General features: G+C 45.9%; 3 protein-coding genes across 3 annotated transcripts; 1 reads left to right on the top strand and 2 right to left on the bottom strand.

Annotated features, from left to right (window-relative positions):
• Positions 1-2,702: 2,702 nt before the first annotated feature.
• LOC128725704 (uncharacterized) lies at positions 2,703-8,578 on the top strand. Its single transcript, XM_053819469.1, has 11 exons — positions 2,703-2,815; positions 2,925-4,986; positions 5,074-5,535; positions 5,624-5,756; positions 5,835-6,206; positions 6,295-6,618; positions 6,700-6,886; positions 7,000-7,159; positions 7,256-7,382; positions 8,121-8,275; positions 8,378-8,578. Exons 1-11 carry the CDS (start codon positions 2,703-2,705, stop codon positions 8,576-8,578), a joined length of 4,296 nt encoding a protein of 1,431 aa, XP_053675444.1.
• A 7,758-nt stretch (positions 8,579-16,336) lies between these two features.
• Positions 16,337-16,909, bottom strand: LOC128725792 (uncharacterized). The gene is made up of 3 exons (XM_053819561.1): positions 16,770-16,909; positions 16,521-16,607; positions 16,337-16,448 (listed from the first exon to the last, which is right to left on the bottom strand). Exons 1-3 carry the CDS (start codon positions 16,866-16,868, stop codon positions 16,422-16,424), a joined length of 213 nt encoding a protein of 70 aa, XP_053675536.1. The 5' UTR covers positions 16,869-16,909; the 3' UTR covers positions 16,337-16,421.
• Positions 16,910-17,144: 235 nt separating this feature from the next.
• Positions 17,145-23,033, bottom strand: LOC128722606 (regulator of G-protein signaling 7-like). Its single transcript, XM_053816280.1, has 6 exons — positions 23,011-23,033; positions 20,147-20,726; positions 19,301-20,019; positions 18,819-18,932; positions 18,619-18,744; positions 17,145-18,531 (listed from the first exon to the last, which is right to left on the bottom strand). Exons 2-6 carry the CDS (start codon positions 20,573-20,575, stop codon positions 18,204-18,206), a joined length of 1,716 nt encoding a protein of 571 aa, XP_053672255.1. The 5' UTR covers positions 20,576-20,726; positions 23,011-23,033; the 3' UTR covers positions 17,145-18,203.
• Positions 23,034-23,526: the final 493 nt, after the last annotated feature.

The following is a 23,526-nucleotide window of genomic DNA, read 5'->3' on the forward strand; positions in this document are numbered from 1 at the left end:
TTGCAACTTCCTTCAATTTCCCATTCCCGTTTGCTGGGGAGTTTTTTTTGTGTGTGTTTTCCTCGATGTAGTATTCCTCAAGGACCTCAGGAACCGGTGCCCAATGAACTGAACTGGTGAGAGATGCCATTCCGGAGTGCTGATTTATATCGATAAGAAATGTAGCCGAGGGCGTGTTGCACACCCAGGACACGAGTAAACGAGCGCCCATTCGCGTGTGAAGCCTCCGACAAGTCGAGCAAAATTCGAATAATCGACCGTTTTCGCAGAACATTCCGCATCGTTAGTGGAAAATGAAAATGAATCCAATCGTCACATCGCTCACACTCGTTCTCTCGCTTTTGTGCGAAACGATGGTACCCCGATTTACATACCGCAACTTGATTGCTGTGCTTAACCGGCAATGAAGCACTTCCCTCGAAACCGAACGCAATCTGCAGAAGCTCAGCACTTCCTCAGCAAAGCCAGATAAGGGAGGAAGAAGCACTCAAGTAGTGTAAACCAGATCTAACTGATTCCCGGTATGGAGTATGCGTGTTTCGTCCTGTTGCGACTGTGTCCCGGCCCGACATGAAGTGCTTGTGTAATTTCGATGAAATGACAATCTTTCTCTCCCACCGGTAGAGTTCTCCGTACACACGCACTCGCATCAAACACGGATGCGATAGGGATGAGCTGCTCATAAATCAGTCAGACATTCCACAGGGGGTGGGGGCCGGATCGTTTCATGGTTTCATGATGTCCTGCTCTCCAGTGAAGGATGGTATTCCGTTGATTAACCGACGATTAGATATCACCACGCTACCGCTCGGTCTATGGTTCGGAATCGGATTCGGCCCCATGCCGAAACGAGTGACATCCGCTGCAAACGGATGTGCCCTTCAATTATTACCCCATCGAAAGGGATAGTTTTCATCCCTCCCCCCCAAATCGTCTGAAAGCGAGCATCAAATTTCACCGCTCAAGCGTACCCGCAATCCCGTGTGGATCCAATTATCCCCCTTTTTGGCGACTGTTCGTTTGCAAAGTAAAAAAAAACACAACCTAGCTCTTATCGTGCAGAAACCCAAAATGGACCCTTTGTATCCCACCCGCTGGGGTAACATTCGTCACGCCGAAACGAGCATGTTCCGATAACAAATTTGTAGTATTATTATGCGTCCCATTCCGGACGTCCGCTCCCAGCACGATCGGGGCTGCGTGGTTTGTGTCAGACAAGCGAAACAAACCCTCGTGGGCGGGAGGTGAACCGATTCGGGGGTGGGGGGAATCGATTCTCTGCTCGAGTGAGCATTTTCGAGCAAAAAAAAAAGAAGAAAGGACCCCACCCCTCAAACCAAGCGCGCGCCATACGCTTAAACACGCGCGGGTCAGAGCCGCCAGGAAATGAACGCCAGGAGCATAAGAAGAGAAAGCTATCGAATAAAAAAAAACAGCAAACAAACCCGCACACATTTCGCATACTGTTCGAGCCGAGAATATGTGGAGCAGCGTGTCGTGTGGCGTACAAGCGTCTCTACAACATGTAATCTAGTAGGCAGCGCGTGTGCTGATGTAATCTAGTAGGCAAAGTGAATTGGTTGACAGCATTGGTGAAGCAACAAAGCAAGCAGCAAAAAAAGGCACCATGTCACTCGTAGTGCAATGCCATGAAGGCGGATAACGGTGGCAGCAGGATCCTCGCAAGGACACGCAGCATCCTGCTGTAGATGAAGCAGTCACTGCACCAACCAACGGTTGATTTCTGCCATCACTTTTTTGCTCAGCTTTCGCCTTGAAAAAGGGCGCCCCGTCAACGTCGCTGCATGTGATAACTTTCTTCCATCCGTACAATGTCACGCTCTAAGCGACAGATTTCTCACTCAACGACAATGGCGAAGCAAGTGTGGAGCGAGTTACATAAAACGCGCATACCAGGCAGCAGCCTGGCCCGCCGGCAGCGAAATGTGATCTTGCAACTCTCTCTCTCTCTCATTGCATGCATCTTGGATTATGCTTATGCTTGTTTCTGTTCTTGCGTCGGCACATTACGCAATCCGTCAATCGGTTTATGCGCTTTGTTGCCATTGTCTAACGTTGGCGCAGGATGTGCGCTTGTTCCGGTTTGTCCTTGTACGGGAACAAGCGATATCACACACCCTTTGGGAAAGTTTTTGCCACGTCAAAAAATGGTCACTTTCTCACGTGCTCGAGCAGCGTGCGGATGTGGCGCGTGATCAAAGCGAGTGTTGGGCATCACTCCCAAAACCCCAACCAGCCTCTGGGATTGGCTCATAATTCAACGACTTAACTTACGACGTCCCGGCGACAGCAAACAGGCCGATCGCTTGATGGACGTACAATGGACGCCGTTAATGAGGCGCGTTGATTCCGAGACCAACGTGTGTCTCTCCTCGGTCAACGCAAACCAGACCAGACTTCTCGCACTTGGTTGATCTTTTCTTGATCACTCACTCAAACCACGCTCTCTCACTCTCGCTATGATCCTGAATGCTGATGTTTAAGGCAGTACGCCAACGATCGACATCCAGAAGCGCACTTGCTGGCAAACGTACCAGGCAAAGAAAGGCACACTAATCTCGACCGCTTTTTCTCTCCTGCTCTCTCGCATGGTCACCAAATCTCCGAATGCAACGTTCTGCGCCGTCAGAGTAAGTCTGTGATTTCCATTATCAACAACAACTAACGACGACGACGAAACGATGGCGTCGTCATTCGCTAATTGCTCTTACGCGCCCGATCCGAGCTCTGGCGATCATCCATCGAATCCATTCAACTACGGCGACCACAGCCTACTAGACGACCGGGATAAGCGGTAAGTGTAGTCAGTTTTTCCTCCCCCCTACACATGGAAAACTCACGTCAACGACGGGTTGTTTGCTAACGCACGGTTTGGTGGCCATTTTTTTTTGTTTCTTCCCCAGCGGAGTCACACGCGCATCGAGCCTTGCGCTACCGAACCACTCGCTGTTGAATCTGCTCGAGCAGAAGCAAAAGCTGTACGATACGATCCACCTAACGCCACCACCGAAGGGCAATGGCACGCGGCGCCACTCGTCCGACTCGTACCCGATGATCGAGAACGAGGGTTTTCAGCTACCGCAGCGGCAAAGCAAAAAGTCACACCAACCGCTGGCCGGTTCGCTGGTACCGCCGCCAGTACCCAAGCGCACGTTTCAGGGTAACTTTCCGCGCAAACCACCGGACGCGTTCGAGGTGCAGAAGCGCGCCTCGCTGCTTGCGCTGGACAGCTTCCAGCAGCAGCAAGCGGTTGCGCAACAGCAACAACACCAGGTTCAGCAGCAACTGCAAGCGCAACAGCAGCAAGTGCAGCAGCTTCAGCAGCAACTGCAGCAGCAGCTCCAGCAGCAGCAGCAGCAGCAGCAGCAGCAGCAACAGCAGCAGGCTTACGCGCAGTTCCGCAAGTCCGCGTTTGAGGATCAACCGTTTGGGTATTATCCGGCGCCCAAGAGCGCGAAAAGTGCCGGTTCTGAGGGTGTTGCTGGGACGTGCCACAGTGTAAGCACGTCCAGCTTTGACGATATCGCGGAACCGGACGATTTTGTGCTGTTCAGCAAGAAGATGGCATCGATCGAGTCGAACCGATCGTCGAGTGATTCGAACAAATCGCAAACCACCATCGACACGGGGTACGTTTCGGCCAACGAAACTGACCGTTCGATCCTGACCGGGGGTAGCTGTTCATCGGTGAAGGGTGGTGCGTCCTCATTCCGCAGCCGGTTCTCGTCCGAGGACACCCAGTCATCGCTTGACAGCTTCCTATCGTCTGAGCTGCATCGCACCGATACGATTGATTCGCTTCCACTGAACGACTCACCGTTCAGTTTGAAAAAGAACGTGTTTAATTTCGACCTGAAAACGTCTCCGCTTATCCGTGGCAGCAGCACCGTCTCACCGAACTCGATCGATGAGAAGCTGGACAGTTGTTCACCTCGCAGTCTCGAGAGCAAAGGTTCCCGGAAGCTTCCGAATGTGCCCACGCGTAAGGGAACGTCTGGGGCCAGCGCAACCACCGGTGGGGTTGTAATGCAACCCAAACTACCCCCACCGGGAGGATCAACACGCATGACACCACCTTTGCCACCGTCTCGATCACAGCAAGCGTTCGAGACACGCAAACTGCAAAAGCTGCAGCAAGCTCAGCAGCAACAAACGCAGCTAAACAACGTCGTTGCTGTGCACAAAACGGCCCTGGAAAGCCTTCAGGAGCTGTACAGTCGTCCGCTTGGCATCCGGCGTAACATCCACCGACCACCACCACTGAACGCTCAGCAACAGATGCTGGGTGCTGGCAAAAGCTCAATGTTGAGCCAGCGTCAGGACACGAGCGGACTCGCGAACGATAGCTTTTCCATTACCTCAAGCTCGGGCTTTCAAAGCAAACCGATGGAGAGCGCGCTGTTGCAGCAACACACCACTACCAGCAACGCAGGCTCGAAGTTTAACCGTTCGACGATCCGTGGTAAACCCTCGATGCCCGACTCATCACCCGTAGGACACGTTGGAACGTCAGGACAAACCTCCAGCAACCTGAGCACGCTAATGGGTGCCAGTTCAACGCCACCGGGTGTTGCTCCGTCTGGCCAAACGAATCTCCCATCTGGAGCTGGGCTTCACACGACAACCGATCCCGGTTTGGGTGCGCTGGGAGTTGGCAACAGTACGATCCGGTCCGTGCCACCGAGGGTTAGCATGCGGCAGGATTCGAGCATATCGAGCGACAGCTTTAGCCAAACGTCCAGCCCTAGCTATAACTCGAAGATCATGGAAGCGCCGTTGCTCTCGCACGCCGCCAAAATGCCCAAGGTTTCGAAACCGATCGCAAAGAATCTGGACGAAATCACGAAGGAATCACCGACGGAAGCGAACGGTACGGCTGCCATCATCAAGAGCGCTTCAACGCCGGCCAGCCTGCAGACGATCGTGCGGCTTTCCAACGGATCTAACGTCAGCTTGCAGCACAAGGTAAGCCTCTGCTGCAGTCGTGGATCCCACAAATCCTTAAGCCCGAAAGTAATCGCTCACTCCCGCCACACTCTTTCACAATTGCAGAAGTTTCAGATCCTTAAAGCACGCAAAAACTCCAACCCGTACGTCACGAGCGGTCGGTTAAAGTTCCGGCTCTGCCAGATCCTGCTGAATGCCGTCGGTTTGCTGGCCATTGCCGGTGGATTGGCGGCTTATTTTAACGCCTACCCGACGATAAAGTTCGTCAATCAAACCATCACGCGTACGTCCGTTGCGGTGGCATCACCGGGCAGTACATCTACCGGTACCGGCGGTGGCATATCCTCGATATCGTCGTCCTCTTCCGGTGTACCAGCGACGGGATCGCCAGGACGAACCGCACTGGATCTGGCCGGTGGTGGTGGTGGTTTCCGTGCAGATCGAAATCCGGCACCCGGCGTTTGTCTGCCTGTGATCGTGAAGTTCTGCCAGCAGCATCGCGTCCCGTACAATTACACCGTCTTTCCGAACTACATTGGACATTTCGGCCAACCGGAGGCGCAGGGCGTAAGTAGCTCACTCACGGAAAGGTGATCAATCAGCCTTTCCGAAATTGGTATTAATGCAGAAAAAAAAACCGCGACGCTTTTTGCAGGAGATCGATCTTTTCGAGGCCCTCGTCGATGTGCGGTGTTACGAGCTTGTTCCACTATTCTTATGCTCCCTGTTTGTGCCTAAATGCGGTAATTCCGGTACATCCGTGCCGCCGTGTAAAAGTTTGTGTACTGGTAAGTGGGCAAAAGCACCATCCCTGTGCTTTTTTTTATCAAAAAGCCCTCCCTAACGTTGCCATTGTCTGCCGGCAGAAACTATGCGTCGCTGCAGTTTCTTCTTCGACGTGTTTGGACTCGAGCTGCCGGAGTACCTGCGGTGTTCCATCTTCAACGATGCCGTCTCGGATCAGGAGGAGTGCGTTGGCATGGCGGAGTACAAGGAGTCGATCATACGCTCCCGCCGGCCGATGGTGTGTTCGGGGTTTCTTTGCGACAAGCGGCGCTGCATCCCGAACGATTGGAAGTGTGACGGTCACGTGGACTGTAAGGATCAATCGGACGAGGCGAACTGTGACTTCTGTGAGGACGACGCGATCCACTGTGGTGAGGGACAGTGCGTAAGCCAGAAGCACATGTGTGATGGTGTGCAAAACTGCCCGTATGGGCAAGATGAACGGAACTGCAGTAAGTCTTTTTTTTCCACCCCCCAAAGAGTCGCAAGCTCTCGTTCACCTTTACTGATACGCCATACGCTTGTTCACTTTTCCTCCAGTTCGACTGAGTGAGAGAAATGGCGATCTGGGCCGGGGCACGCTGGAGGTTTACAAAGCGGACCTAGCCCAGTGGGTGCCGGCGTGCGTTAAAAACTGGGATCCTGCGACATCGCCCACCATGATCTGCTCGTTGCTGGGGTACAGATCGGTTAACTCTAGCCGAACGACGATGCGTGGCTCGAATCGTACGCTGATCAGCACCAAGGATGCGTCCGCGTTGTGGCGGATGTACCAGAAAAAGGACACCAACCTGATCAAGGAGTTTAACAGCTGTGACTTTAACTCACGATACCCGGTAGCTGAGTTGACGTGTTCAAACTTCGGTAAGGATAGCCCGGTGATGGGTGATCACGCTACTAGAGCGAACTAATCGTTGTTTCTCTCTTGTACTAACTAACCGACAGAGTGTGGCAAGGTACGGAATAAAAAGTACTTCAAGGCGACAAAACGCATCGTCGGTGGGTCGGCATCGAAACCCGGCGATTGGCCATTCATTGCGGCCATCCTCGGTGGCCCGGAAGAGGTGTTCTACTGTGCCGGCGTACTGATCGCCGACCAGTGGGTCCTGACCGCGTCGCACTGCATCGGCAAGTAAGTATGCTACCCCATCGTACCACCTGAAAAGGAATTGCACGATGCCTTGTCTGTGTCGCCGGTAGCTATGTAAGGGTTTGGTTTTTTGTACATATCAGTTCTCCTACTAGTCACACCATGCGCAACGTTAACGACTGGACGATTCAGCTCGGTATTACGCGGCGCCACTCGCACACCTACTACGGCCAGAAGGTGAAGGTCAAAACGGTCATCCCACACCCGATGTACAATCTGCACATTCCGCACGACAACGACATCGCGCTGTTTCAGGTATGCAAATGACAAATGCAGTTGCAGTTGCAGTTGCCGTTTAGTGGCCTTTTCCCCAACCGAGCACTAAACAATGATTTTCCTTCTGATGACCAGCTCGCCACGCGGGTAGCGTTCCACGAGCATCTGCTTCCGGTTTGCCTTCCGCCGCCACACATTCGAGAGCTACCGACTGGCATCAATTGCACCGTCGTTGGGTGGGGCAAGCGCGAGGAACGCAACTGTAAGTATTCCGATTTCCGGATGTTTCGCTTACCAAGGGGGCGGGCGAGAAAATTTAGCTTCCAACACGCTAGCGCTCTTGGAAACAAATTTAATACACTTACCTTTTCGAGCGAAAAAGGTACACGGTACACAGCTTTTTCGCTGTCCTTCGAGAGGTCGGCACATTAATCCTTTCGTAAGGCACCATGAAAGTCTTTAGGCGGAAGAGAGCGAGAGGGAAGAAACTTTTCCGAAAGTTTGCTGTTTGCCCGATCGAACCAAAGGGATGCAACTTTCCGTTCCGGTATGAGCATGCGGGAAACAACTGGTCTGTTTGCCGTTGACCGGCTATTGAGAGCTCACAAAAAAGGCAATCGCATGTTCTTTGCTTAAAAGTTGCACCGGTGGTCGAATGAATGGCGGGCGGATTTGGAAAGAAGCCGGTTTCTGTTCTTGAAATGTTGCGCACCACCGGCGTCAGACGGATGTAAAACGGTGAAAGTTAATTTCCGATACACAAACGCAAGTGCATCACCAAACTGGTCATCGGTATGATGCAGTTATGTCCCGTATAGCTATGTCGTTTGCTTATAATCTTTGGGCTAAAATACTTTTACCTCGTGCTACTTTAAATCGCTTAGTTTGAGTAGCCCCCATTCACCCGTAAAACAAGACATTAGGCATCAATTTCTCGCCAAGTGTAAATGAAACAAATAGAAAAAGGGATACTAATCATACTTTTCACGAAAATTTCCAGCTTCACCGAACGGTGCATCGTACGAACCAACGCTTAACGAAGTTACCGTGCCCATCGTGAACAGAGATTTATGCATCGATTGGTTGGAAACGTTCAACGTGACCGAGGGTATGATCTGTGCCGGTTATCAAGAAGGTGGCAGAGATGCGTGTCAGGTAAGTGATTGGCTCGGTTGTTTCGTAGCTTCGATATAAGACAACTGTCGGTGAGCATCTTTGTTTTATTGGCATTTTTTTTACCAAAAAAAACACACACAGGGTGACTCCGGTGGTCCATTGTTGTGTCCTTATCCGAACGAAAAGGATCGCTGGTTCGTCGGAGGCATCGTTTCCTGGGGCGTACGGTGCGCTCATCCGAAACTTCCCGGAGTTTACGCCAATGTGCCCAAGTTTATACCGTGGATTTTGTCGCAAATCAACAACCACTCGGTGCTTCAAACCGACACGATCGGTCGATAATTGGTTGGCAGGCGTTAAGCCCATATCATCAACCAAACCCCCGACTGCAACATGGTGTACGAGCTCAAGATGACACGAGCGTTTGTGCGTCGATTAAGCCAAGCAACGTGCAAAAACACTCACAGCTGACTAGCTTCACGCCGGAAGGGACATAAAGGCTCCCCTAAATGTACCGATCAATTGGCACAACGTTCTACTTCAGTCGAAAGCAGTCCTTCCAACAGCATCAACTCAGCGATATATTAGCAGGACAACGCGGTGTAAAGCGTCGTGTCTGTTGTTTTCCTATTTTAAACCGCATGTGAACAACAATGGGACACAATCATCACACGTCAAAAAGGAACGGCATCAGAAACGTGTACCAACGTGTAATGGCATCGGTTCGTGAGTGTGCAATGGAGAAGATGAAAGCCCGCACCCGGTGCCTAGGGGAGCATAAAAGACATTTCAGAGAGACGCTATCAAATTGTGGCCAGGAAAATCGCCATCTACCGTTGACTACGGTTGTAGCTGGTTTTGCGAAAGTCTAATAGCCCTCGGTATTGATAGAGCCGTAGAATGAAAAATGTTTTCATTTTGCGTCCTTTTCATCGCTACAAATTGTTTGCAATGAGCGAAAGGCGCATCCTTCTAACTGTTGGTGAAATATTTTGATTGAATGAACAAAAGAAAACCGTTAAACGATTCCAACAGCATTTCATACATAAACAATGCCATTAGTTTCCAAGTAAGATCATCACCTACAAAAAAATAATTGAAACAAAAAAGGCTAAGAAGAAACGAACGACAATAAGCGTGGGCAATAATTGTTCCAATTTGCACATGTTTAAGCACTGCACCATCTGGGAGTTGGGTAGAAACGGATAGAGCTCATCAGAGAGCATTCGATGGCAGAACAACTTCGAATGAACTAACGACCGGTTGATTTGTGTAGCCATACCGACAATAACACACAAAACGCTCGATAAAGTTGTGAGACCGATTAACTGTTAGCAGCATTTTAGAAGCCGTTATTTTCAAACGGCCAATGCAAGTAGTGAACATGACAATAATGAGTCAAACTCAAAGATTAGTCGAAAGTATTTTACTATTGCTAGAAGCAGGCAGGATTTAATGAACAGTAGTATTCGTGGTAAGACACATCAGTAATCGATAATCGCACAATATTTATTAAAACCAAGCGCAAGACATAATTCCGTGCTACAAAAGTGTCCAAAATAATAGTTTTTGTCTGGTTTTTGAAAAAAAAAGAGATGCAAATGATGCTCATCGTTTACAGACATTTCATTTATCACTTCCAACCGTTTTAACCACATGGATACAATAGGGTTCCTAACGGCAGGGACTGGATTATGCATCCGCGATTAAATGAACATTTCAATGATGTTACGAATGCAGAGTTTGAACATTTATATTCTATATAATCTACAAAGGCATGGAACACCTACATATACATACACAAAAATATATACATATACATAGATATACAATGATAAATTATTCTGATTATAACCATTAGTCTTATTATAAATTCAAATGATTATCAAATGTTGTTGCATTTGGATGAGATTTAATAGGGATTGAGGATGACACAGAGAATCCGTTGTTGGAATGTTGTTCAATAGAGAAAGATATAGGACCGCTTTTTAGGTGTATGAAATACGTATGATAAAAATATTTATGTGTGATTTCAACGGCATAGTTTCTGGCATTTGTTACAACACTGGGTTTTCTTTAAGTTGCCAAGCAAAGCGAGATGGGAGTATTTGTGAAGAAAGTGAAGTGGCAATTTGTTATTGCAGAAGTAAATTGTTTCTTTTGTTTTATCTACTACAAGCCTTGGTTTTTCTTCTTGGAAAATTTAAATGCCATCACAAACGAATGCACATTTTGTATGTTACCTAGATGAGTGTGAAAGTAATCGTATATTCTATTACAAAATGCACAATTAAGAGAGGCAACAGTAAGTTCAATTGCATTCGTACCATCTCCATTGCCTGTTGCGACTGTCGCCACAAAATTTGCTTCTGCTAGTAAAAGTAATTTACTTAGACGTACTACTTATGTGTATTTACGTACCCTGGTAGATCAACAAAGAAGCGCCATGCAAACGAAACGTTTGAACACGGTATGACAAAAAAACTAATTCATTCTATGAACAGATAGAAACATAGCAAGGAAACGGGAGATATCCTATCCTTTTAATATTAAATGTTCAGTAAGGTATATAAAGAAAGAAAAAGTCTTACACGGAATCATCGAACTTTGTTCAATGGATACCCTACAAAGTGAGCATATTTTTATAGCTTATAACAACCAACAACAATAATAAAAAAAACACCGGACAATAAATCTAAACCACGTGAAACTATTTGAAATGATTTACTCAAAACAGAGATGTAGAGAAGATAGGAAAGGATATATTTTCGATGAGGCGTCAGTGTGAGATGCAAGAATAATAAACTCAGTAAACGATAATAATCGCGCATTTGAGGATGAGCAAAAATGTAAATTAATCAAATCAGTTCCCTTGTAATAGAAACCATGATTACAGCGGCAGTTTGTGCAGAGTTTTTGCCGAACATTCAGATCAATATCGACTACAAAGAAAATGTGCTTATAGAGCGGTAATAATATCACATAAGCGGGAAATACGTGAAACAATTCACATGATAACTTTGAGGATGTTACAGTAACATTTTCGCCTAGTGATAAACACCCCATTTTTTACTCATATACCCTCCCAAGAGCAAACAAGAATGAGAAAGATAAAAATTATTTAAAAACAAAAACACAAAGTGAAACGTTCCAATGCGCTATGAATCTGACGAAAAATGTCACTAGTCGTGCAAAAGCTTTTGCCCTGGATAACTTTGGCAAAAATTTGTAACCAGAAAAACACGATTGTGTACCAAACCGGTGGACACATTAGTCTGAGTGTATGCAAATGAATGTATAACTGTGTTTATCGCGTAGAAATCTGTACAAATTGAGATTAATCGTATTTTTAAAAACAAAGCTGCAGTAGGTACTGTATCGTAATTAAGGTAAGAAGGATGCAAACTACACTACAAAGTACACAATGAAAGACATCAGCAGAAACGAACGAGCAGTTGTGAGGAAGATTTATAGAGAATGATATCATCGATACTACATGCAAGCCATACAGTAGACCTTTTATCAAACACTGAATGATAGAACTTTATGGTAATATACTTTAAAAGCCGTATAGCCCATATAACTTACTGATCCTGAGCTAAAAGAAACGTGCTAGACACTAAGAAAAATCAAACCCACAGCACAATGCCTAAGAAAACGGCATTTGATGAAAGGATTAATGACGTTAGAGTGAAACGCTATTAGCACCCATGGTTGATATTCTCCTCTTTTTATACATACGGTGTTACTGCGGCAAACACACCCAAACCAGGGCAGGATAATATTCGTAAAGTGAATAAGGGCAACACAAAGGATCATAATAAATTATTTGTATGGCGATGTACGAACAACAATGGGTGGTAGCGACATATTAAGCTACAAGCATATACAAATATTATATACTATACATATATATATATACATACATATACATATTCAATTGAAAGAAAACCATTCTTATGTAGCCTACATGGGTGAAAAACACTCTGAAAGCGTTCAGAGAAAACGCATTTTGTCACAGCCAGAGAAACAACCCACGAATTTTTGTCTTTGTTCTATCCTAATTATTTTTTTGAAATGCAAACCCTCCCCCAGTCAGGTCCTATCTGAACCAGGAAGATGAATTTGCTAGTAGTGAGCGTTTTTTCTGTACTTCACGTACCAAACTAGTAGTCGAACTTAATGCACACATATCTGAACAAAAAAAATTAAAAGAGGACATCAAAAGTAAATGGAAAGGTAACCACGTAAGCTCATACCCTTAACCCTTAGCCTCAGGCTGGTTAATTCTAGCGATATACATCAATATCGATCGGTAGTTCTACCATCTTACACATAGCAGTTCTATAAATCTGTGACAACTTAATGGCTTCCATTGTTTTCCTTGAAAAAAAAAAGGAATAGTGAGCAGACACAGCGGTGTAGCAGTGATCAATAGACTAGTGGAAACAGCTATGAAACGCAATGTATTACAGTGAATAATTCTGGAAAACCTTTTTTTTCGTTTGGTAAAATAGCTTTGGATGTCAAATTATGATTATTGAATGTTAGGTGACGGTAAAAACTAACTAATCAACCAGCGTACAATAGATCAAGTATATAGCCTCACGAAAGCAGATGGACAATTGATAATAGAAGTGTTAAACGCATTACAGAAGTACAGCAAAGTAACACTAAGCTTTTGGAAAGATGAATATGTTTACACCCCAAATTCCTTTTTAACACACAATAATGAACTACGCACGCCAAATCGCTTTGGTACAATGCATGCCTAACGTTAGGTTTATAGTTGTTTCTAATGTAGTAAATCGTATAGAACTACTGACACGATGGTAATGTAGCACGAAGCGGCTTCGAATGCACTGGAAATAGGACTTGAGTTTATCCTTTGATTACTAATATCAACAGCAAAAGGAATAGAAACATTATTATATGCGTGGGTTTCAGCTTTAACTAAGTCATAGAGTGGTTTAGGAGCACCAAGAGCCAATTTTGAGATTGGCTTTAACATTGTACATCGCCTGCCGGACATGCACCTACATCATACAATAGTATCCAGATAGATGAGATGAAAATCCTACCTACCTACCAACAACAAATCATAAGTGTAAACCACGATCGTTTTTCACCACACACAATGTCAAAGAGATCAAATACTTTTCATTCAATGGTTTCGCTACATATCTTTGTCCATATCAGATTGAAACTTTTGAACTTCAACGACCCTAACGGAAAGTACTGACGACAGAGAGTTATATTTCCAAGGAACATCTGGATTATGTTTTAGCCCTACTACACAATATATTCAAAACCAAACTTGACACCATAATGCCAGCGAAGGAATAGATCTATACGGAAATAAGATACTGAGGAAATCTGTCGGACTCAACGGAAAAAAAAGATAAAATATAATGTATGTATGTAGTGTAGTAGCCGTTACGGAACATAACCAATTTCTTTCCATAACTACTAGCTAACTTCTATGCTAATCGATCCTGGAAATCAAATAGAGAGCAAAGAAAATGATAGATTTTATGTATTTCTTCATATACAGAGAAACTAGCATATCTTTTGAGGAACAGTTATTCAACAATCTTACAAAAAAAGCATCATGGCATTGTCTCAAAAAGTGCATTCACAAACCGCATCACCCCACCACGGTGAGAGCATTGTCGGGATATATGCAGGATGGTACCTCATATGGTAGACAAGCTTCTGTCGCTGTCGCGTTCAAGTATAAGCTAACTGTCTACGCGATCAGGTACATCGCATAAGAAACCGGATTCATATATAATAACACTATATAAATATTTATCAAACCGAGATGCAGTGATCAAGGTATGAACTGTCCCATAGAAATGATAGTATGTCCTCTTTGGTTAAAAATCTTCATCTCAGCAGATGTCACACACCATGGCAGGAAATTATAATCGAAATAAAGAAGGGTGAAGAATATCTTTTACAATGTCCGCGACGTTTGCTACGTTACATAATTTAAACACCATCAATGAAACAGTACAATAGAGTATGGAAGAGCAGTATAACGATACAACCACTTTGTAGGACGCTTCATAAGGGAAAATCCCAAGTATGTGTTTAGCGCAATCTACTACACACTCCCGAAAAGGGTAATCAAAATGCAGGAAAGTCTAGGATCAATGTATAAACCGACCTTTATGGTACACTACGTACGCACAGGAAGGATGTACATATTGTTGTGCTTTTGTATAGAAATAGACGAAAAGGGAAAACAGCATACACGCACGTAGTAATGAACTGATGAGCACAAACTATGTACGGCAAAAGTGCGTCGGTTTACTGCCACAGCACCTGTCCTGTATTCATGCTTGCCTTGAAGCATAATAACTGTTTGGCATTTTCCAACCCCATGCATTGTAATAATTTGAATGTACGCATATGATTTGCTAGTTTCCCCCATGTTACCCCCAATATAGACATTTACGGTACGTTTGTTTCGTGTTTCAAGGAAAAACGGGAAAAGAAAAACCTCTAAATATGTTCAGACATAAACCGGACATAAGGAACGGAAAAGCTGTAGTCGTTACATGTAATGGATGTAATTGCGAAGCAGAAAAATTTAAACTTGAGTGTTCAAAATTATTCCGACAGTAAGGGCGCTAATAGAAAGAAAAATCTAATCACACATGAAAGCAACAAATGAATATCATGCGACGATGGTGTGGTGAGCAAAAATGTCTTTTTTAACCATGTATAGAATAGAAATGATTGAAATTTTCAAGTAGAGAAAAACTGTGTACCTAAACAGTCTGTTCAGTATTACTTATGTTATAGAAACAAATGTTAGTGTCAAGCATGGTATGGTAAAGCACGGAAAGACTCTCCTGTATTTGAACCACTTACAAATGACCTTGCCCCAACCAATGGTTAAAAAAATCAGCTTGATTTCGGTAACGATCATTTTCTAGGGCACTGGATGTGTAAAAGTCCAAACGTTATCCAACTAATCTAAAAAAAATAACCTTGTCAATTGTAGAGTGGAAAAACCCTCCACATTAACCTTGGCTAGGCTGGTGCAGGAACATGAACTGACAGGGATCTCAACGATTGGGCGCCGCGGGCCGGCCATGGTGAGGAGTTTATGAATTTTTAGAACACTCAAACGCGGTGTTATACGGAGCTTCTCGTTTTTTGAAAAGCTAGCTTCTTCCCTTGGCAAGTCGTCCGATGGTGCGGAATGGGCAGTAAACTGAACTCGTTAAAATAGGAACGTTCCTAGAGCTAAGCGAACCAGCCAGCTGAGGTTACATCCTAGAATCTTATGTACGAGCCACGAGGTTTTCAACTTTAAAATAGAGATGAACGAGAGGGACAATAATCAATTACAAATCATTGCCGTACTAGTCACAGCATTGCCCTATCCCAAGTGGGGTGGTACGCATTCAATTCAACGTAGCTACAATCATGAATTATGCGTGTAGAGAATACAATTAAATTCACTTACGTTAATGCATACCGCGTTGGCACGAAGATCGAATCTAGACAATACGGCATGGCTATATACCCGCTAAAGGTGTGATCGTTAGAGGACCGTCGCCATTAGAACGTTGGTTTTACGCCACCAGTAACGCATAAAATAGGAGAATTACATGCAGAAACATTCGCCATCCCGCACCCTTTGAAATGGTGAGGGGTAGGTGTTGTCCGTAAATGAATGTGTTGCTATTAAATCCCACGTTTAAGCAGAAATAGACATTTACAGAAATAAAAACAAAAACAACTTATTGCTAACGAGGAACGAATAAGGAGAACAGCGAACGGTGCCGAGCTCGAAAATGCTACTTGTATACAACACAAACTAAACGCAGAAAACGCAAGGATGTATTTAATGTTGAAGCCATCAAAAACAAAACAAAATGTGCAATGACAATAGACACGAAACAATTGAAACAAACTAATGAAAATAAAATTGTAGAACGCTTTTTATGTAAGAAAATAAACTATGTAGAGTATTATTTTAACAACAAAAAATTATATCCGAAAACTAGATATTAGCGACGTATGTTGGATGAAAGTAATAGAATGGCGTTTCGAATTCTTCAAATAACAACAAACTGTAAATTTAACCGCGCATTAAACTGATTGATTTATTCTACGCCAGCCAACGATACATTGAATACATCCCCCTCTCTACGCGGGACACTTCTTACTTATCCGGAATAGTTTCAAGTCCCTAAAAAGACGAACAAGTTAAGATATGCCACAAGGGCAAACATAAACTACTAAGAAAAAGCTATCCACTTACATTGCCTTTGTATGGGTTTCCGGTCAACCGCATGTCTCGGGTGTACATCACACGGTCCCATCTTTCGTCTGTATTACGTCTGTAGGCCTGGTGTACGAGAAAACGGAGGAAACTCAGTCTTCTAGCTTTCAACGTAACATCCCGGCCCCGTCGAGGACGATCCGGCCAGTCCAAGTTGTTATGTAAAACCCAATAACAAACAGAACCGATGCTTGGCAGAGAAACCCCGTAAATAGTATTACTACTCACGTTATCCAGCGACAGCTTATGCAGGCCATAAAGGGCAAATCCAGGCACGGACAAAACGGCCGTAATAATGCCAAACGATGGCAGGATTTCGAACCACATTTTCTGTTTTGATTTCACCAAAAATTACTCCGAAGTCCGTGCTTCACTGGGCAAAAGACTGACAGTTCTCCGACAGTAGACCCAAAACAGCCGGAACTGCTCGAAACGAAGCATAAAGTTCGAGCACGAAAAATTTAACAATTTGAAAAAAATATTTTCCGTTGTCTATGGTTGCGCAAATTTTATTTTCAAATAATTTTTGCTTCATCCATTTCCTTCAGTTTTTCTTTTCTTTCATGTAAAATAAAACAATAGATCCCACAGATCATCAGTTTCTCATTCTCATTTATTCCATTAATATAACGAACGTCTGTTCTTGTGTTCTAATGGTTTGCAGTAGTAATGTTACATTTTCTATTTCCTCTTTTGTTATTATTATCAATACTATTTTTAGTTCTATTTTATATCCTCTCACTTATGGTTTTGTTCACTGTAAGCTTCAGCGCTACATTCACCTCCACTTCGCTATCATGGTGTCCTCTAGGAATGTGTACAGATCAGGTTGTGATGCTTATTTTGCGTGTCTTGAATTTTCTTTTACGCTGCCTTCCTGTCCAATACTGTACCCTTAATACCGATTTTCCACGGGATGGGTAACTGTTTGTGTGTATATGATATTTAGTATAATTATAATATTATTTGCTCTTGTCTTGTTGTTGCGTTTTCATTTACCTATGATTTTGTATAATTCTAATGGCATTGCTACCCGTCCATTCCATTCCTTCCATACTCCACAATCCCGTTGATTGTGCTTAATGTGGATCCAAGCTAGAAATCATTCCATTTCCCTTTCTCCAGATCTCTATTTAAATCTTAGTATAAGTATTTCACTATTTCATTACGCTAAATGAGACACATCGTATTGCTAAACGCATCTATCCACGCATACGAAATAAACTATCTTTTCGATGAAATTCATCAACAATTCCTTTGTTTGGTTGTATTTGGTTGGTTTTGGTTACTAACGATATGGCGGCCGCTGCTGCTGCTGCTGCCTGCGTTTCTCTGGCAATTTCGTTCCAGTAAATGGCATCACTACACATGGAGCACGCTTCAACGCACTCTTTTAACCTCTACTCCCCTGCTACATCTATTAGGTATGCTTTTCTTAAATTAACAATCAGTTATGGCGGTCATTGTCTAAAACAATCGTTCTATGAACAATTTCCCATCGGAACGGAAATATAACAAGCCCTCTCGATACGCTCGAACACCGTTACCCTTCGCATGTAGGAGTTTTGTTTTCTACCTATTACTTCATTAAAACACGTCCAACATAACTCCGCGTTGTTTCATTAGCTGCTACAGAGGATCCGGACATTTGTTCGCGTTCCTTTAACGTTTTACGCCGAACAAATTCGGTATGGATTTGATCTTTTTCTTTGACCCGTTTAGATACTCCTTGTACATGTCCGAGCGCAGGTAGCGTGAGTAGGAGTCACTCTTCATCAAATGGTAAACGTGGGCAGCAGCCACGTCGAAGCACCAGCGATTCGCCGGGGCTGTGCTGCTAACCGCTTCCCGAGCCAGCTCCATGGATTTTGAGTCCACATTCACGGGGCACGGCGCATCTGGCGCGAGAAATTCCAAATAGATGGCATGGGCTGCCTCCTTCACTTTCGATTGCGGCTGGGCTTTCATACTCTGAACCGACTCCCAGAACCTGGAAGAAAAGATGCATCAAACCGTAAGCGTAAGTAAACAGTCCATTCCATTGTAGCGTTCAGCGAATGCTAAATGGGCTACTTACTTTAGATTTTCTCCACTGAATTCTTTATCCAAAAACTTCGAAAACTGTTCCCGACCCACGGGATCGTTCAGAAGCTCTCGCAAGCTAAATCCCCACCGTTTCACTCGCTTAAGCGACACGTCTTTGCTGCAAAGTACACCAAGAAAAAAAACAGAACATAAATACACCGAACGGCCAACATCGCCTGTAATAACACTTACGCAGTTCGATCGGCGTCCCACATTTCGGTGTTGTCCGTGATCCAAGGATTCGGTTGATCGGGCGAGCTCAGAAAGCTATCGTGCTCATTGTATTGCTCAAAATATGAAGAATAACTGTAAAAGAGAACACAACCAGACAATGCCAATTAATATCAAACAGAAATGGTCAAACAACAATGTTAAATGTATGCTTCATTTATAAAATAAGTTAATGAAATAATACAAAATGCATATAAAAAAATACAACACATAATAAAATAAACATGGTGTTATCTTCAAATGCAGAAACATATAATAAGAATTAAAAAAAACGCATAACAATGTGTTTCCTAAAACATAAAGAACAATAAGACATCCGTTTCGACCGTTAACCACCAAGTTTAAAACATCGTGTTCCGTGCTTTGTTTCCGAACAGCTCTTGGCACGAAAAATAAAAACAAAACATCAAACTGAACCACACCGACACCGGGCAGGAACTTACGATTCAGCAACCTTGGAGATTTTGATCGTGCGCCGTTCGAGCTTTAGCTTTAACAATTTAATCTGGCGCGTCAGCTGCTCGACCGGGTTGCTGTTGCTGGCCGTCCCGGACGAACCGGAACCGAGGCTCGAGGCTCCACGCCGGTACGCCTTTTTGATGTCCACCTCGGTCGTATTCACGCAACCCGGCATCGGCCGGTGCACGTCCCAGAATGCGCGCTCCTGCGAATCGAGCACCTTGCGCTCGAGCTTGTCCCGCTTTTTGTCCACCTTGCTCTGCGCTTCCGCCTGCATGAAGATGAACTCCCACTTGCGGGAAAACATCTTCTGCAGCTTGGCCAAGTTTTCCGCCTCGTAGTCGGCCAGCTCGAGGCGCGTCTTGTTTTGCATGGTGCGCTTGCACAGGTACACGGCGTAGTCGGTGTTTTCCGGCTCCCAGCAGTTTGAGGGCCAAAAGTAGGGCGTTTGGAAGCGATAGAACGTGCCATCGTTCTTCACCGTAAGCTGGTGGTCGTCGATCGGGAAGAGGTACCCGTGCGAGGCGAGCAGGTGGGCCAAATGTAGTGCCTCGTTCACGTCGTCTATGCTGAGATTCTTCATGATCCACGATATCAGATCGGCACCAGTGAATACGGACGGTACTTTGCTCATGAAGGCTTTGATGGTGCGCACCGACACGCCACCCTCCTCACCCTGCATCCGCTCGACGATCGCCTCCATCTGTGGGAAGAAAATGCATGCGAAAGAGAGAGAGAGAGAGAGAGAGAGAGAGAGAGAGGGGGAGAGAGGAAGCACTTCATTAGCGCGGGTGTTCTTTTACTTTCCCATCGGGCACGAAATGACTCACCTTCTTATAAACTAAAATGTTCGGTGCATCCTGGTTCAGGGCTGCCTGGGTGGCCTGTGCGTGTGAAGGCTGCTGGCTGCTGCTTTTACTCGCCACCCCGCTCGAACTGGCCGCCGCCCCCGCCGCTCCAGTTCCCGTCCCCGTACCCGTCGTCGTTGTTGTTGACGTCGTTCCACCCGCCGGTGGTGCAACAGAACTGCATCCTGCCTGCAGCACCGGAGCTACCGCGACACCATCTCCACCTGCACCCCCTGTTACACTACCACCACCCTCACAGGCCGTCGTCGTGCCCTTGCCGGACGTTTCCTTGTCCTTTTCCCTCTCACGATCCTTGTCCTTTTCGCTGCCGTTGGCGTTCATCTTTTTCGGTGCACTTATCACTACGGTCACTGCCTTGTCTTTATCAATCTCCGAGGTCATCGTTACCATCGTCCCCTGGACTGGAGGTATCGGCGGTTCTCCTCTGCCGGTGCACGCGCCATGCACACACGCACGCACCGCTTCGCCGGCTTTTTGCTGGTGAAAGTCGCCCGGTCTAGTTGCACCGGATGTGTTTAATCAAATAATGCATTTTTCGAATCTGTAAACGAGGAAATGGAATTTTAGTTGGAATTCCCTTCCCCCCTCTTAACGATGACGGCAGATGAAGCGTGAAATGAAACAGAATTTCGTCGAAAATGTGGCCCATCATTTCACGGTACTACCACCAGGTCCATAAGAGAAGCGGGCATTCGACAAAACTGACAATCGACAATAAATTGCTTTACATTCGTCTGGGGACAGCTTTACGAGACAGCGCTCGTGCTTTTAAAACCGGAGCCACCGGGGGGCAATGAATCAAAATAACCACCCTCCATCCAACGGTTGAGTTCGAATTGAAACAAGAGTTTTACAGCTCCATTCCGGTTCGATAAGATTCATCCCAGCTTGTAGAACGGTCGACGGATGAAAATGAGCGTTGCGTGGACGAGAAGTAAAAATAACTCCATGACATCACTACTGTCGGTGCACGGCTAACGACGATGGGACAATTTCCAGTCCGATTACAAAACCGTTTCAAAAAAAAAAACAAACAAGAATCCTTAGCCCTCACGTGGTGCCATTCGAACAGCAGCTTGAAGCGGAACATGCGTGAACTATAAAAAAAAACCGAAAACATTGATAAGTCGAGCCAGGAATGAAAGAACCCCATTCATGGGGCAAGCATCTGGTGGCGTAAATCAAGTAAAAAAAACCCGCACCACGAAACAATAGTTCCCATTCACTTGAACGAATTGAGCAGGCACAAAATAATTGCTAAACAGCACACCCAGCCTGCGCCGTGGCTCTCTCAAGTTTGCAATGCCTTAAATGCATCTCCTAATCGACCTCCTATCATCGCCGAGCAATCTTCGATGCACCGTGTCGTGTTGTTCATTTACTTCTTGCACACCCGTAACAAGACTTGACTTACTTTCCGGGCACGAGGGCGCCGTTCTGCGATCAATCATTCCGTCAATCCGCCCCTGCCAAACACGGATGTCGTCGCTGACACGAACAAAAAAAATCACGTTGTGCCCCTCTTCCGGCCATCAACTACTGCCACGACGTGGTGCGTGTGCCCATTTGGCCCCGTGTACGGAACTCCGCGCGTGTGTGAATTGTTTATGGGGCAGGAAAATAAGGGAATCAACAGCCAGAAAAACTTGCTGACATAGCAACCATGATTTTTGTTTTTTTTTGGTTGCTTTATGTTTCGCTTGCACTCTCTCTCTTTCTCTCGCTCGCTCGTCCTACACTAAGCACGCAGCCGGAGGAGCGATGCAAAATAATGCTCACACATTAGGGAACACACAAAACGGGAAATAAGCGGGAAAACCCACTACTGGATGGGCTAGACACGGAGTCACCGGACACTAACCAGACCAGGGGAATCGCCAGCTGTGCGTCACCTTTGCCAAGCGGTACCATTCTCCTCGCGTGCCTGTGAGTGACAAGGTGGACAAAGGTTAAATTGCTACTGAAAAGGGGAGCAAAAACCGACGGCGAGAGTTTTTCTTTCCCACCGCACCCCTCCTGGCTCCCTCCGGTCGGGTTGGGAGGGGACTCCATCGAGCACGATCTCGGTTACGGCGTGTCAACGGTTTCTTATGCCAGCAGAGGCCGGTGAAGGTTGTTGCGGTTTTTTCGTCCTGTCAGTGAACCGATTTCCCCCGGATTGCGGGAAGTGGTCGGGATCGTCGCAAGTAGCAACAGAGAACACGCGGTGGAGACGCCTACTGCACGCACGCCATTCGTTCGCCCAGGAGAGTTTTCCCTGAGTTTTCTCAAGCTCTCCGGTGGATTTTCTTCCACGGTCGCCGCCTGCCGGGTTTTTCTTCTCTTGGTTTCTCACGGCGACCAGCAGCAAGAAACGCGAACGCACCACCGCCGCCCTGCTCTCGTCCTGCCCTGGGATGTTCTTTGGGGATGTGCGCACATGCAACACCACCCACACACACACACACACACACCGTTTCTCTCTTCACATTCCCGGTCGCTGTGGGTTCTTCTCTTGGTCAATTGCTTCGTTCGATCTCGCGCGGTTCATGGTCGTCATCCTTCTGCTATCTCCTTGGGCATCTCAACGATGCACACACACCCAGGGACACACACAGGCACGGACGCACGCAAAGACGCTCATTTTTGCTTGCATACCCCGTTTTTATCCGCCAACCAATATCCACCGGACTGGCTGCTTTGAGGTTTTCCTCGGGTTAAGCTGTTGAGCAAATCGTCGTTTCCATCATCCCGCCCGGCTTTTCATTCCATTCATTTTCACCCGTTCCCTGTCCTTCGCGCTTTCATGAGTGACACGGAGGATGGGATTACTTCTTTATACTCACTTTTATTACACCATCGCCGCAGCCGCCACCATCCAGCCAGCTCCCGCACTCGGACGTGCCTCCGTCTCGGGGTCGCGATTTTAATCAAGATCTCAGACCGCTCGGCAACCAGAGAATGATCGACTATGGTGCGGCAGCAGGGTGGTGTCCTTGCATTCCAATCGTTTATTTTAAAATATTTTGCTGCCCCTCTCTGCGCTGCTTATTATTCCGGTTCGGCTCGGCGAAGTCCACGCGCCCAAGATGGTTCATATTCTAGTGCACAACGGAACGGGGGGCATATTTCTCATTTACGCCTTCGCACACAATCCGCTCCAGGCTCGCGGAAGCAATTCGCAACACATTTCATGCAATCACATCACAGGCACAGCCACTTCAAGGATAATCCATATCAGACTGGCGAGACCCCACTTGACAATGATTTTCCTCACATTGCGACCGACACCTAGTATATTCCTTGGGAAAAAACACAAACACACACACACAAAATAGACTACAACTTTTTAAACTTTCTTC

The sequence above is a fragment of the Anopheles nili genome, chromosome 3 (genome assembly GCF_943737925.1).
Source record: "Anopheles nili chromosome 3, idAnoNiliSN_F5_01, whole genome shotgun sequence".
Classification (NCBI taxonomy): domain Eukaryota; kingdom Metazoa; phylum Arthropoda; class Insecta; order Diptera; family Culicidae; genus Anopheles; species Anopheles nili.